This window comes from Maniola jurtina, chromosome 21 (genome assembly GCF_905333055.1).
Source record: "Maniola jurtina chromosome 21, ilManJurt1.1, whole genome shotgun sequence".
Lineage (NCBI taxonomy): Eukaryota > Metazoa > Arthropoda > Insecta > Lepidoptera > Nymphalidae > Maniola > Maniola jurtina.
Window position 1 is genome coordinate 2,055,478 of NC_060049.1, and position 16,055 is coordinate 2,071,532.

At 38.2% G+C, this 16,055-nt stretch overlaps 2 protein-coding genes and 1 long non-coding RNA gene across 3 annotated transcripts in view; 2 read left to right on the top strand and 1 right to left on the bottom strand.

The window, feature by feature from the left end:
* The first annotated feature begins 211 nt into the window (after positions 1 to 211).
* Positions 212 to 16,055, top strand: part of LOC123876382 — an 18,324-nt gene continuing 2,480 nt past the window's right edge. Inside the window, exon 1 of the long non-coding RNA XR_006798342.1 lies at positions 212 to 358. This is a non-coding gene — a long non-coding RNA (uncharacterized LOC123876382). The remainder of the gene's footprint in view (positions 359 to 16,055) is intronic.
* LOC123876348 (putative nuclease HARBI1) lies at positions 3,258 to 5,558 on the top strand. Its single transcript, XM_045922575.1, has 2 exons — positions 3,258 to 3,827; positions 4,715 to 5,558. Exons 1-2 carry the CDS (start codon positions 3,378 to 3,380, stop codon positions 5,486 to 5,488), a joined length of 1,224 nt encoding a protein of 407 aa, XP_045778531.1. The 5' UTR covers positions 3,258 to 3,377; the 3' UTR covers positions 5,489 to 5,558.
* Positions 4,016 to 5,903, bottom strand: LOC123876356. Its single transcript, XM_045922587.1, has 2 exons — positions 5,553 to 5,903; positions 4,016 to 4,685 (listed from the first exon to the last, which is right to left on the bottom strand). Exons 1-2 carry the CDS (start codon positions 5,901 to 5,903, stop codon positions 4,074 to 4,076), a joined length of 963 nt encoding a protein of 320 aa, XP_045778543.1. The 3' UTR covers positions 4,016 to 4,073.

The window sequence follows — 16,055 nt, forward strand, 5'->3', positions numbered from 1 at the left end:
AACACTGTATTTTAAAGTGCCGTCCGACATCGTAAAACTGTGGCCAGACGCTTGCAAAAAACAACATACAGCGACTTGTAGTAACTTTTCTGTTTCTACATCTGGCGATTTCTCGAAAGCATCATAGTGACAAACGGTTTTAAAAAGTTGGCAAAAAATGGCAACACTACTGGGTCTACACTCTATATTATCTTTGGCTAGCTACCTTCTCCTTGCTGAAGTTGCTAAGCTTGGATGTTGTTTTGTTCATCTATGTTAAAAATCCTGAAAAATAATGGGAAAGTTTATAAGTGCATACTGCTTTTAAACGCATATAACCATTAATCCGACTCTAAAAGTGTTTCCCTTGCAATCAGAGGTAAGTTATACTAATATCCAAAGACGCAAAGTTCCTATCATACAAAATTTGCTCATTGAGATACCCATACCATTTTACCATTAGTTGTGAACGTCAACGTTGGCACCCTTATGTGGTGGACATCCAATTTAATGTGAAGCATTCTGCGTAAGCAGAAGGTATGTAGGATAGGTTAGATTAACAATATAGATAGATAGAACACTTTATTGCACACAAAAACACATGTATAGGATCACAACACAGAAAGAAGAAAACAGAAAAAACAATTGTGTGCAAAGGCGGCCTTATTGCTTGGAGCAATCTCTTCCAGGCAACTTTTGCTGAAAAGAGAAGCTAGTGTTGGACAGTACCAAGTTTATTGTAGTTAACCTACCTACTTAAATAAAGTAAAAAAACATTTGCAAATAAGATGAAAAGACAGAGTAGAGGTGAGTCCTAGGTAAATTTTTAAAGACTTCAGCTACTAAAGCTGGTAATTTAGTAGCTATTTCATTAGCTTTCCTATATTTTTCATGGTTTGACCAATATCCTTTTATTATATTCTGCTGATGTGATACTATATTCGGGTGTTTTTAACGCTTTCTTTACAAGATGAAAACACATTGTGTTTTGAAGTAATAATTTTTAGTCCACCTGTTGCTACATAGACTTCATCATAAAGATCTTTTTTTTCCAATTTTCTGACCTTATGGTCCAAACCGCTTCAATGAAGGCATAGTAGTATTTGCCTGAGGCGTGAATTTTGCCATAATATTATGTGGTGAGTGAACTAAAGCTCGCCCTATGGGCCAGCGTAGTATTTTCTCCCTGATACCTCTATATTTCCTCTCGGATAGAGACGATGAGCCAGGTGCAAAGGCTCGACCCAGGTCTGCCGTCGGGATAGCAAACCTCAGTTAACTCTCGATATTTGGAGAAACTTCATCTCCGAATAGATCCTGAAATGACAGGTCATTCACCTCCCATGAACACCAATCCTCCTGGAGATTTTCATCCAATATGCTAATGACCGTTGAAAAAGCATTCTCTTGTCCAGCCGGGCAAGGCCGCGTGGCAAGTTCCCCCATCGTAGTAACATTATGAGTTGTCATGATCTGAAACCAAATATAGCAACCAACTCAGTTCCAAAGTTGCATAACGTTAGTTGACAGACGCCCGAGTTCGTGAGAGGTAGCAATATTTCGACCTAGACGGCGTTCTATCAGAGAGGGGTTATAGCAAGCATGCTGTCTAACGTCGTTTCAAGACCCCCCGACATAGCATCCTGTCAAACATGCTACGTCGTGTAGCCTCGAGCAAACACTGTCGTGTCGCCTCAGCCATAGGCGTCGTGTCGCCTTCAACGTGGCGTCGCGTCGCCTCAGACGTTATTTTTTCTCACTGGTTTTCAGTTTCACAAAACCAGTGAGCAAATCTCAATGTTGCTCACTGGTTTTAGGCAGCTAAGACGCCATGTTTGAGCTAGAGAGGTGAAAAAATATATAATTTGCTTTTTTTTTTCGGGCAAGTTCGTTAAAGCTGTTACCATATTTTATGGTAACTTTTAAGTTTCAAAAAGTTGTTAATTGGTGTGGGAAGATAAAGTCAGTGCACAAGAATTTGATTTCTTGTGCACTGACTTTATCTTCCTTGGGCGCTTGATCGAAACTTTGTTATTTTTGAAAGAGTGAATGCCAGTGGCACGACATTTATTAATCATCAGTGTCCCTTGATCCATTTTGTTCTATGCTTTGGTCAAAAGGTATCTTTTCGGAGTTGCCAGTTGGGGATTTTGAATTTTCCAAGTTGCTAATGTTTGTCGTAAAGCTAACTTCATGGGTCGTAAGAAAGCCATGTCAAGTGGTTGAGTTTTGAACTTTCTAAGTTACTAATGTTTCTCGTGTTGGGTATTGTACCGGGTGTTAAAAAAGTTAATAAAAATTAAAAAATGAAAGATTGATTAGCACACGGTAAAGTTTAATAATACTAATTAAGTTTAGAAATGGTACAGAAACTACCGCGGCTTAGCTAGTCGGTGGCACACAAAGTTGTAGGGTCGTGGTATAGGTCGATTTCGGCAAATTCCTTAGGGTGTGTGAGACCGTACTCCCCTGTGACGATGGCCTCTTAGGTGGTGTGAGGCGTGGAGTATTGGTCAGCGAGTCTTGGCCGTGGGATCCCGACGGTGCTGACGTGGATGGGCGTGCTGAAGGTTTTAACCACAAACGTGGCTTTAAAGTCCAAACTCTGCTCCCTTTAACGGGAGCAAAATTACACAGCAGAAATTATTTTAGATAAAAAAACATTTGAAAAAAAAACACGTATTCCAGATATTTATTCAGGATGAAAAAATATATCCAGGAGTGGCGGCGAACCGAAAATCTCCTGTCAAACAAGCTAACTTCAGCGGCTGAAGTTCAGCCGTCAAAAGTCGGCTGACATTAGAAAACAGGACGCCATTAAAATATGCGTTCGGTAATTGCAACACTTAACTTTATATATTAATAAATAGATAAAATAATAATATAAATACAGTATAACATGTAACGCTTCGTTACAGTATGTGGTGATGGGGTCATCTCGAGGTCGTCCACGCGGACCCTTTCGGGTCCCGGGGTGACTGGTCAGGGCGATGGCCCTCTTCAGTGGTGGCTACGCCGCCTGCGACTGCGGGCGGGGCACGGGGTTGGACCACTGGTCTGGGTGTCAATTCCGGATTGTCATGTCCGGTAGTGGCCGCACGGCAGTGCGATCGAGCCCGCGGATGTTCGCGAGCGATCGGTGATGGGGTGATAATAGCTAACACTTATATTCTGTCCATGTGGTTTATTCGCGGTTTACATGTCTGTAAAGTGCGTTCCCCAAATGGCCGCTTGGTAGGGACGGCCTACGCGTCCCGTCTTACGGGTAGATAACACCTAACGAGTACAGTGGCGAGTCAGTAAATGAGCTCTCGGCCGAGAGAGTCGCCGTTACCGAGTGGGTGTTCACACGTATTTACTACAGTGGGGAGTCAGTTCAGTTTTGATCACGCTCTGCAATGGATCGCAAAAAAAAAGAATTTAAACGGGTTTTCAACCGGCTGTTACCAGACATTATTAAACAATTGTGGGATTTATTAGAAGATGAAGACCGAAGAATTTGGACCAGAACATGGATTTTAAGGCGAACTGTCCTTGGAGCAACTAATAGCCTTTTTAATGGATTGCAGTCAGAAGATCCCAAAGAATTCAAGGCACTTTTGAGAATGACTGTAGAACGTTTTGAGACATTGCTGGAGAACATAACACCATATATACAAAGACAAGATACAATTTTGAGAGAAGCTATACCAGCAAAGGTTAAACTGCAAGTAACATTAAGTTATTTAGCAGCTGGGATAAGCTATCGATATTTGCAAGCATTTTATAGAGTGTCTCGATCTGCGATATCAGTGTTTATACCAGAAGTACTGGACGCCATCGTAAACTATTTAGAATTATATGTGAGGGTAAGTGTTTTACTTGTGAAATGAGTATGGCACATGATCATCATCATTATCTTCCCTAGCCTTTTACTCTTACCTATCGATCGGGGTCCGCTACTTATTCAAGAGGATGATTGAAAGCAGAGTGTGAACGTGCAGCGTTGGACTGCTATAGGTTAATTATGTAGTTATATAATTTAATTAAACCACTATTTACCTTAATTCCGGTTTATTGTTAATAAAAATCAGTATCTACACAAGTACTTAAAACTATTCAGACCTATTACTACTAACAGAAGCAGCCTGCATAGCTGAGTGAATGAGATCATCCGTGGCAGTAATTTCTGTTGATGCTTCTGGTTCTTGGATAATATAAGAATAAACAGCATTACTATCTTCAGTACCAACTTCATATGTGCCGGCCGTCAGCGTTTCATCGTAACTTGAATAAGTAGATGCTGGAGTCGCAACTGACTCGTAGGTAGAGATTGATGAAGCTGTTCTCTCCCTATAATCAGTTATCCCAATGTCGGTTAAAATGCATTGAATTTTCTGTTGTGCCCTTAACGCATTTTCCACTGACATTGTTTTTAATTGCATTGCAACACTTTTACCAAATAAGTCGAATGGTGTTTCTTCTTCTTCTTTAAATACTTTATCGTGCATCGTCTTTAAATCATTAATGGCTTTTACAATTTCTCTAGGCCTCTTTTTTGGTCGTGAAGGAGTAGCAGAAGTGCCAGTAGATGTATTATTTGTAGCATTGGCATCAGTGACTGTAGATTGTGAACGATTTGCTTGTTCAGAAGAGGCTACGCATTGTAAATCACTTTGTTGTTGCTCAGCATTTTGATGACCGTGAATTTGAGACACCGATTGAATCTGTAATTAACAAAATAAAATTGTTTCAGATACCAGATCATAATGAATGGCAAGAAATTGAAGATGGTTTCAGAACTAGGTGGAATTTTCCTGGATGTCATGGTGCCATCGATGGCAAACATGTTTTGATTGATGCGCCTCCAAATTCTGGAAGTGAATATTTCAACTACAAAGGTTCGAACAGTATTGTTTTACTGGCTGTAGTTGACCATGATTATTGTTTTCGCTATTTAAATGTAGGAGCAAATGGCAGAAACTCTGATGCAGGAATTTTCAGACAAAGCTCACTACGTCACAGTCTCGAAAATAATTTATTACCAAAGGGAGGTTTTTTAGTGGGCGATGATGCTTTCGCATTAAAAACGTATTTACTTAAACCGTATAGTGGTACCAATCTTACAACGACGCAAAAAATTTTTAACTACCGCTTATCCAGAGCGCGCAGAATAGTTGAAAACGGATTTGGTATTCTGGCAAGCAGATTTCAAATTTTCCAAAGGCGTATACCAACTGATGTTGACACAACTGATAAAATCATACGAGCCTCATGCGCTCTTCATAATTGGCTACGAAAGACAAGTTCAAGTACATATTTTCGGCGAGGTTGTGTTGATGAAGAAGACACTGATTCAGGCACTATAACTGAGGGGTCTTGGAGACGAGAACTTATTAACAACTTGCCAAACATTACCGACCACAACACAAACTATGCAGGGAGGGTAGCAAGAGATTTACGTAACAAATATGCAGAATACTTCTCCGGCCCAGGCGCCGTTCCATGGCAAAATAGAATGATTAACTGAAAGACCTACATAAGTAATAGTTATGTTTTAAGTTGTAAAAACGTAAATAAAAATTGATACTCACATTCTCGTACGTCTTTCTTTTCAGATCATTCATGAATACCTCCTCCATTTCCTTGAGCCATTTTATATTTGAGACATAAAGATTATTTATTCCAGCTCCCGATTTCTTTGAGTCTTCAATTTTTTTCAATTCTTGGCTGTAAGTTGATCTTAGATTTTTGATTTTGTTCTTCACCTCTGTGACACCAAAGTCGTTGATGTTCATCTCATTTACTATTGCAATTAGTGCTGCATTACGCTTGTCCTTGTTTTTGTAATCGGGTGATGAAAAATTCCACAAACATTCATGTATTTTGTAACACTGAATAAATTTTATCGTTGTTTCCAAGCTCCATTTGTTATTAGCGGCCATTTTAATTGAAATTAGGATAATAATTTTGAAAACAAAAACATAAACACGCACACTGCTTGGTGACGAACGACCGAGTGGCGAGTGACCGAGTGACAAGCGAGTGCGTGTTCACGCGTGCCGAGCGGGACAGCGAGTCGCTGCGGGGGCAGAAGAATGAAGCGGGGAGGTGGGTACTCGGCCTAGTAAACAGATTGGGATTCTAGTGACTCTCTCGCCTCTATGCTCGACCGAGCACTCGGCCGAGCACTCGTTAAAGTGTTTATACCAACCGAGCACTCGGCCGAGGACACTGACTCGCCACTGTACTCGTTAGGTGTAATCAACCCATTAGCTTACAAGCAACACGTCACTGCTTAGTCATCCCCTACAATATTCCCGCTTTTAGAAAAATATATTACTTATATTAAAGTTTTACCCATTTCAGTACATAATTCATACAAGTCAACAATACATTAGAATAGAATAGATTTTTATTCAAATAAACTTTTACAAGTGCTTTTGAATCGTCAAATAATTTACCACTAGTTCGGAATGCCGGTTCTACCGAGAAGAACCAGCAAGAAACTCGGCGGTTGCTCTTTTCAATTGTTCAATTTACAATAATATTCTATACTATATAAGCAATTGCAGCCCCGCGCATTGCTGGAGCGAGTCAAATCCATGCTTTTTTATTATTTACATAATCTTCGATTGTGTAATATGCTTTTGCCAGGAGCATACTTTTAATGGATTTTTTTTGTAAAGGCAAGTCCTTAAAAATATTGTAAAAAATAAAAATGTAATAGGTGCTAATTGGTGTGTGGAAAATAAAGCTCTAATAATAATAATAATAAAAAAGTCAAGTCTAATATTGACTGTGGAATTTTATTCTAAAATATTACACTCATTCCCACAAATGACTTTCCCACTTTTCTGAGGCGGAGCGTTACAATGTTTCAGCTCGTAAAGTAGGTGTGCAAGTCACGAGTAAACTAAGCGTCAGCGCATTGTTGGCTCGTACGAGTAACTTGATCGCGCCATTATCAAATCACGATGTGCATGACGAAATATTACCAAAATGCCTCTGTTGCGGAGCTTGGCAACTTTAATACTTATAAAATAAGCAGAGTAACCCTTTTTAAAGGAAATTCAATTGTTGGATACCGTATTATAATAAAACTGAAATGTTCGTCACTGGTATTTAGCGTTCATATGCTAATAATGTACACTGCCACACGTTTAGCAACTGCCTGGGTTGCTGTTTGAGCTGGCTCAGCTTGAGAACCGCGTCCCTGTTCTATGGTTGAAATTATATCTTCTACTAGTTTTCCACAAACCGGCAAAACACGAAAAAACATGCTGCACTGATTATAATAAGTGCCACAATCGTCAAAACAACGTTCTAGCTTCTCGTTTAATTCAGCCAATGCATGGTTGTTCGTAGGGGAGAGGTGGCTTGAAAGGGACGTTTTAGTAGTAAAGGCTCTTGTGAATGAATGACATAATATTTTTAATCGGTTAGAGCAGAATAGGAAGCGTCAGTTTCTTAACTATTAAAATACAGTATAATAATTAACATTTGTTTAATTAAAGTTGTTTTTTTTTACAGTCTCAAAAAATGTGTACTATGTCCCTTTCTTAAATTAACGGTATTGAAAGGGACGCAATGATTTTTGAAAGGGACAGTGCATATTATCACGGAAAATTACACCTTATTTTTTGAAATACACATACTGAATTACTGAATATTAAAAGGTAAATATGCTTGCAACAACTTATTTTTCTAAATCAAATTTTTGAAAGTAACTTGAAATATTATCAGTCTTATTTTTCACTAAAACACAAAAGATATTCAATAACAGAAAAAAAACCTCTGTAAACAATTAAACCAGAAAATAATAATCTATAATTTCTTCTTTTAAAGATAAATAATAATATTAAACTTAAAATTATTATTGCTTTCCTTAGTAATTAACTTTGGTTAAAAGACAAACGACTTAGTGACACAGTGAGCAAAAAAAATTAAAGACACCCTTAATGCCACAGGTTTCGTGTGCCCATTTTGTGCAAATTTTGCATTGATACCAGTCTTCAACACTTTTGGAATATCTTTTTTTACAAACGCCACACTGGTCATCACTTCCCGTTGTATTTTGTCTTTGTCTGCGACATCTTAATTTTGAACCTTCATTCTCAGAAATGTTGCTTATCGAATCAGAATCAGTATTTGTTAACGAATCATTGCTGCTGCTGCTACTAGTTGAAATTTTTCGCGTAGTCTTCTTCTTATTTTGAGTAGTTTTAATGCTTTTCTTAAATTCTGTTTTTTTTCTTTTTACCCTTTATATCACTTTTGTTTTTATTTGCTTCTTTATCCATTAAATTGGTTTTGAAAATTTGTTTTACATGTTTTAAATTATCCTTGTCCTTTGGCATTTTGGTTTTTAAGATATTCATCATGTTTTCTATAAGTAATCTGTCTTTTTCGGGAGTTTCAGTTATAATAGTTGTTTTGCCTTTACGTTGATTTCCAGTAGTTTTACGAGGTGGAGCTTTAGGGTATGGTCTAACCTGTTCCGGAGTTATTGGAAGGCAGAAAGAACTTTTGACTCTAGGCGACTTGGTATTAGATGTTCTAGCTTGTGGCTCACTTGCTGTAGAAGTTCCAGGTTGTGGCTCATTCAAAGTCGAGTTTCCAGCTAGTGGCTCACACATTGTAGAAGTTCGAAGTTGTGGCTCATTCAAAGTCGAGTTTGTAGCTTGTTGCTTGTTCACTGTAGAAATTTCAGACCTTGATTCACTCAAAGCAGAAGGCTCGTTTAAAAAAGAAGTTTCGTGCTGTGTTTCATTTAAAATAGAAGGTGAAGGTGGTTTATCTAAATCATTTTCTGGCGTAGTACAATGAAGTGATGTATGGTGCACTTCTTCTTCATTTGACGAAGATTCGTCTGAGTTTCCAACAAGACCAACAGGAGTTTGCTGCGGACGGTCTGTGACGAAAGAGGGTAAAAAATCTTCATCAGTGAAGACGTTTTTGTTGAGAGGCCATATACCGGTGTTTTTGAAGCCCGATGTTATATTGGTCATATTAAAAGCAGCATAGAAAGCATCTCTAGCAAACTGAGCTACATTATATATCGTGACAGTTTTTCCAGGGTTTGAAGTCATCCAGTCATTCATGCTAGCTCGATACCGAGCTTTGAAGGGCCCAAATACGGTCACATCGAGGATTTGGAGGCGGTGACTGCAGTGAGGAGGATAGGTTAGTATCACTATGTTATTTGCTCTGGCATAAAGCACTACGTTGATAGTTATGTGAGTTTTATGGTTGTCAAGGATAATTAATGCCGGTGATTCAGCAGTTGGCTTGACGATGTGAACAAAATGTTTCAAAGCTTTTAAGAAGCAGTCTTCCGTTATCCAGCCAGATATATTTGCAAGCCCCAAAGCACCAGTTGGACCATTTTCGAGCATGTGGTCTTTAAAATGAACACGCGGAAATATAAAAACAGGAGGAATACTGTCCGTCCGCATTCGCGACCTGTGAAGATGGAGAACCCATAAATTTTATTTCCGTGGTATATTTCCGCATATCACGAAATAGTTTTAAATGAGATGATTTTGTTATACGTATTTTTGGGAGTATTTTAAAATATAAATAGATTAACATGACTGTCATAGTAACTCAAACCAAATTAGACTCTGTTGATAAATCGATTCAGCTTCTTGAAGTTTTCATAAGCTAATTCTGTGTTTCTCTTTTTTCCTAATTTAATAACATATTCCTATAAATATTTCAATTTTCTGTGTAATACATGTAATTCGGTAGTCATTCATTAATTTATCCTTAAGCTTAATTCCTAATTTCTCGTTAAATTTTTCTTGTGAAATAAAATAAATAAGATTATAAATATACGTTAACGATTTGAACAATTTAAAAATATACCTAACACCTACTGGCCCATTATAAAGTGACAAAATAATTGTTGCACTTACGTCAGCAAATCTTCAGCTGCTTTGGGCCTCCTCGGTAGATCTCGATGTAGTCTTAACTTCGATGCGACTTGATTTTGGAACCGGTCTCGAAACGTGGATTAGGCCGGGACACCTCTGCAATTGGGCCGGGAATAGCCTGGACACCTCTCGTAGCCGGAATACCCTTGCTGGACGCACAGCAATGGCAGATTGACAATGGATTCTGGTCTGTGAGCCAGAATATTTGGATCTGTGTAGTTACGAGTATGATGCTGTAATCGGTTTTGGGTCGAAATGATTTTCTTGAATAATTCGCTTGTTGTTTTTCCTTTGTTTCACCTTGGCCGCCATGAAGTTGTCTTCTTTGGTTGGTGGATAATGACGAGACGGCGTTTGGTATTTTAGTTTATTAATGTTAATTTTACATTAGTTGATGGCTTATGGTCTACAAATTTATGAACTAACAATACCAATAAAGAAATCTTACACCCTTACATACTTACAGTCTTAAATATATTGCTTAGCTACCTAACCTATATAATTTGCAACACCTTTCTTCCAACTCAGTTGTGTAGGTAACCTACTTCGATATATTGAAGAGTTGCATTTTCATGTTTCAGCTAATGTATTTGCACATTTTGTCCTGGTACAAAACTTTCTTCGCCCATAAGGGATACAGTTCTCTGCTGTAGGTGACTTAGTTTTGCTAGTAGCTGTTTCATCCACGCCACCGTATGTTCTTCTTCTAGCAACAGCAATGCTACTGCATTGTCCCTTTATATCACCTTTCAAAATATTCATATTTCTTATAATGCGCTGTATTGCTGCGTACCTAGCATCTTTATTTTTATAATTTTTTAATGTAATATTCCATAAAATTTCTTCTTCTTCATACAATTCGACAAACTTCAACGTATCACGTTCACTCCACTTTTTTTCACGTTAGACGCTTATTTATTTTCATTTGACGCCATATTGTTTTACTTTATTTTAAAAGAGTATGCTCGTAATAATAGAACACCGTCCCGAGTCCACTTAGATCAGATACCGACGTCCGGGTGCACTCGGATTGCGTGTTTACATGATACGAGTAGTCATCCGAGTGCGACTCGGTCCGAACGCGCTCGTACCGTCAAAACGCGGCTTATATCATCAGCACCAGATCCAGTCGTCGTAGATTTTGTAATTTTTGACTTTTCCTGTGAATATGTGCTCCGAATATTATTAATTTTTGTATTCACGTCTTGAATCGTTAGTCCAGGTATATTTAAGTTACATATTATTCGGTTTATTGCTGCATTACGGGCATCTTTGTTCTTATATTCATTAAGTTTTATATTCCACAATACTTCTTCTAACTAATAAAGTTCCACAAACTTTATAGTTTCCCGTTCAGTCAATTTTTTCTTAATTTCAACTTTGTTGTTTTTCTTAGCGGACGCCATTTTTGTTTTCTATAACCATCCGAGTCAGCTCGTGAAAGTAGAGCACTACCCGAGTTGACTCTGATCGGTTAACAATGTCCGAGTACGCTCGGATCACGTGTTTACACAGTACGAGTACCGTCCGAGTAGTCATCCGAGCGCACTCGGTCCGAGACAACTCGTACAGTGAAAACCCGGCTTTAGTCTTAGATGGTTGTGTTGACAAATCAGAATTTTCAACATTGTTAACATTATCAATGTTCTCTTTTCTGTTGTCAATAATTTCACCAGTATTTTCAGTTGGTTTGTTCTTCTGATTCTTGACTGTCCTCAAAGAAAATAACAATCATTTTACTTATTATATAAACAACATATTTTTATTTTTTAATTATTTATTTATTTTCCTATTGAAAACTGTCCTGGCTTGTCTACTAGCGTACTAGTTTACTAGCTTAGAAATGAAGCTAGTTTTGTCTACACGAAGCCAGAAATACTAGCTTGTTAGCTTACTGACACTAGCTTGCTATCCTAGCTTGAAAAACTAGCCTCGTGTAGCCCGGGCATAACAGGTTTTTGCCATTGTTGCCATGTTTTGATGCAGCCATTTCCATTGGTATTATTCAAGATGTTGATAATTTTCAACCATGCTTGATGACTGCGTTCTCTAGCACGTTCAGTGCGAGCTTGCCCGGTGGCTAACCATGGTTTTAACTCCATAAATTCTACCAATTTTTCAAGTTGAACAGATGGATGCCTTTTGTCCTTGTTGCATGTTTTGATGCAGCCATTTCCATTACTATTATTCAAGATGTTGATAATTTTCATCCATGATTGATGACTGCGTTCTCTAGCACGTTCAGTGCGAGCTTGCCCGGTGGCTAACCATGGTTTTAACTCCATAAATTCTACCAATTTTTCAAGTTGAACAGATGGATGCCTTTTGTCCTTGTTGCATGTTTTGATGCAGCCATTTCCATTGCTATTATTCAAGATGTTGATAATTTTCATCCATGATTGATGACTGCGTTCTCTAGCACGTTCAGTGCGAGCTTGCCCGGTGGCTAACCATGGTTTTAACTCCATAAATTCTACCAATTTTTCAAGTTGAACAGATGGATGCCTTTTGTCCTTGTTGCATGTTTTGATGCAGCCATTTCCATTGCTATTATTCAAGATGTTGATAATTTTCATCCATGATTGATGACTGCGTTCTCTAGCACAGGCAGTGCGAGCTTGCCTGGTGGCTAACCATGGTTTTAACTCCTTAAATTCTACCAATTTTTCAAGTTGAACAGATGGATGCGTAACAAACCTTTTGTCCTTGTTGCCATGTTTTAATGCAGCCATTTCCATTGGTATTATTCAAGTTGTTGATAATTTCCATCCATGCTTGATGACTGCATTTTTTAGTACGGGCAGTGCGAGCCTACCCGGTGGCTAACCATGGTTTTAACCATAAATTCTACCAATTTTTCAAGTTGAACAGATGGATGCGTAACAGACCTTTTGTCATTGTTGCCATGTTTTGATGCAGCCATTTCCATTGCTATTATTCAAATTGTTGATAGTTTTCATCCATGCTTGATGACTGCATTTTTTAGTACGGGCAGTGCGAGCCTACCCGGTGGCTAACCATGGTTTTAACCATAAATTCTACCAATTTTTCAAGTTGAACAGATGGATGCGTAACAGACCTTTTGTCATTGTTGCCATGTTTTGATGCAGCCATTTCCATTGCTATTATTCAAATTGTTGATAGTTTTCATCCATGCTTGATGACTGCATTTTTTAGTACGGGCAGTGCGAGCCTACCCGGTGGGCTAACCATGGTTTTAACCATAAATTCTACCAATTTTTCAAGTTGAACAGATGGATGCGTAACAGACCTTTTGTCATTGTTGCCATGTTTTGATGCAGCCATTTCCATTGCTATTATTCATTCAAGTTGTTGACAATTTCCATCCATGCTTGATGACTGCGTTCTCTAGCACGGGCAGTGCGAGCTTGCCCGGTGGCTCTAACCATGGTTTTTACTCCATAAATTCTACCAATTTGAAAGAATAGTTTTACATAAAAAATGACACGTGTTGAAAACGTTGTAATTTGATACTCATTTGAATTTTTTTAAACACGACAAAACGACGTACAAAGACGAAGATCAAGTACTCTATTCGTGGGTTTCTTTAAAACTATGTAGCCCTCAGTGGCTGTAAGAGAATTTCAAATATTTCATTCCAGCGGGACAGCTCAAGCGAAGAACGAAGACGGTTCGTAATAATTATGCGTAATACCTTAATTAATAAATATCAAGTAGGTAAAATGTTCGTTAGTTATTAAGTTATAATAATAAATAAATGACAGAAGAATTATGCGCTATATTTCATAACTTAGAAGATGTTAGAATTACATTAATAAAGCTAGGCCCCCGCAATAGAAAAAAATATCCCGACAGGGTGAAGATATTATTTGAAAAAGCTCATGAACTGATGAATGAAGACTGAAGAATATTTTAAATTAATTTTTGAGTTCAATTTGCAAGAGAATAGCTTAAAGAGTTGAATTTACAGATTATATTTTAGATAGTTTAGTAGATAAGGTGGAACAATCTTATGATAAGATAAAAGGTTATTGTAGTTTTTTAAGTGTATCCCAGCAAACACTAAACATGGAAACATTCGATTTAAAGACCGAGGCTTTGGTCCCTGTTATGGACGGTAAGGAAGAAACGGTTGAAAAAATTATTTCTAATATAGAACTATACTACAGTGTCCTCAAAGATGCAGCTAGCAAGAAATTATTAGCATCTTTTGTTGTGAAAACAAGGTTAACAAAGTCGGCTAAACTAACTAATAAAAGACAAAATTATTCTTACTAACTAAAAAATCGCCGAATTCCTTGTTAGCTCAACTGAATGCTTTATCACAAAATGAGTTGTCTATCACAGAGTATGCGTCAAAAATAGAAGAACTTACTGTTTTGCAAGCAGGTACAAACGAAAAAGCTTACGAAATATTAGGACCGATAAATGAGAAAATGGCCATAAAAAGATTCGCGGATGGTCTACGACATAGACGGTTAAGCACGATAATTACAGCACGGAATTATGACGAGCTCAAGGACGCGGCGCGTTTTATGAATTTATGCTTGAAGGCGTAGTACCCATAGCTCGATTCGGGCACATGGTTTTGAACGGCTACCAAATGTAACCTCCAGCGGCTTGTGATCGGTCACCAAATCAAACTAACTATTATTTTCAGAACAAATAAATCTTAAAATGTTCAACTGCCCATACCAATGCGAGTGCTTCCTTCTCTAACAATATCGTTTTTCAACATCGGTTAGGCTTTTGTTGCCGTGAGCAATCACTCGAGCTCCGGTTAGTTTGTTGTTGAGTCGCTATTGTTGAATCGGAGATGCGCAGGGCTGACTTTGCGGTGCAGAAGAAATCACGTAACTTTGTTGTTGAGTGTTGTATTGTTGAATCGGAGATACGCAGGGTTGAATAAGGGCCGCAACAGTAGCGGTGTGCGTATACGGTTGTGTATATTGTTGAATTAGTGAAGGCGACGGACTTGGAGTTCGTGAAAGACTAGGATTTGGTGAAGAAACAGAAGTTAAACTTCGACGATTCAGAATTGCTTCGGTATTCAGATTACCCATCTCAGCATCTAACAGGATGTTGTTAATTACATTCTCCGCAATCAAGCTTCTTAATGTGTAAACAGTTGCGTGTGCAAATACTTATTCGACGTATTGTTCGGGTTTAATGATGACTCCCTTTCTTTTGATTTTCTTTTCAGTCAGAGCAAACACTCGGTCCGGTGATAAGTAGGAATGTTACTGGAAAAATAATTTGAGCATGCTCTATGTTGGATAGTGAGGCGACGAAAACTTGTAAAAGTCTAATTGAATAAAATAATTTGAATTTCGACGATTTCATTGCCATAGCGATTATTTTTCTTTTGGCCACCGCATCCGTCCGCCACTAATCGCACGACACATTTGTTACTGTAATCCATTGCATTTAAGCAATGGAAAACGCTGGATTTCATTGGATCCTCTTGCAGACAGGCTCTCAGTCCAGACATGCATGTACATTACCTTTTTCTTTCTAATTTTTGTTTGGATCAGTCCACGACTGAAAATATAAAAATAAACTGCTCGCCTCGCGAGTTTCTGTGTTGTCTTTGTAATACACGATGTTTTCAGCAGCGGCTCTATTGTGGCCGCTTTGACTGCCACGCACTTAAATTGAATTTTGCTAAGTGACTCCATTTTGTTCAAGGAATAAGGAACAAATTGCAATTTAAACTGTACCTACCGTCTATCGATATTCTTGATTCACCACTGCTTGTACGCCCGCATCAATTTATATAGCAGGCAGTTTCGCCCCGCCGGTTTATTTACTTCGTGTGAAGAGAGACACAAAGATAAAGAAAATCGAATGATACTTAACAAACCAAACGATACAAGTCAGTCTCCAGCTTGATGGCAGCCCAAGATGGCGTCGACGTTCCCGGAGCCAGTACTAAAGCGAATCTATCAAAAGGCCCTCTATCTACTTTTGGAACTTCGACTAACACAGTAGCACCATCATCAATATTTATGAATTTCTTGGATGAATGTCCTGTCATTTTTTCTGCTGCTCTTTTCAAATTCAAGTGCGAGTCCTTCCTTTCTGTTAGGATGTATATTCCGATTGCGCACAAATTACATATCAACTGCGAACCATACCTTCATCATTATTTTCTGTTGACTCTTCACAGATTACGTG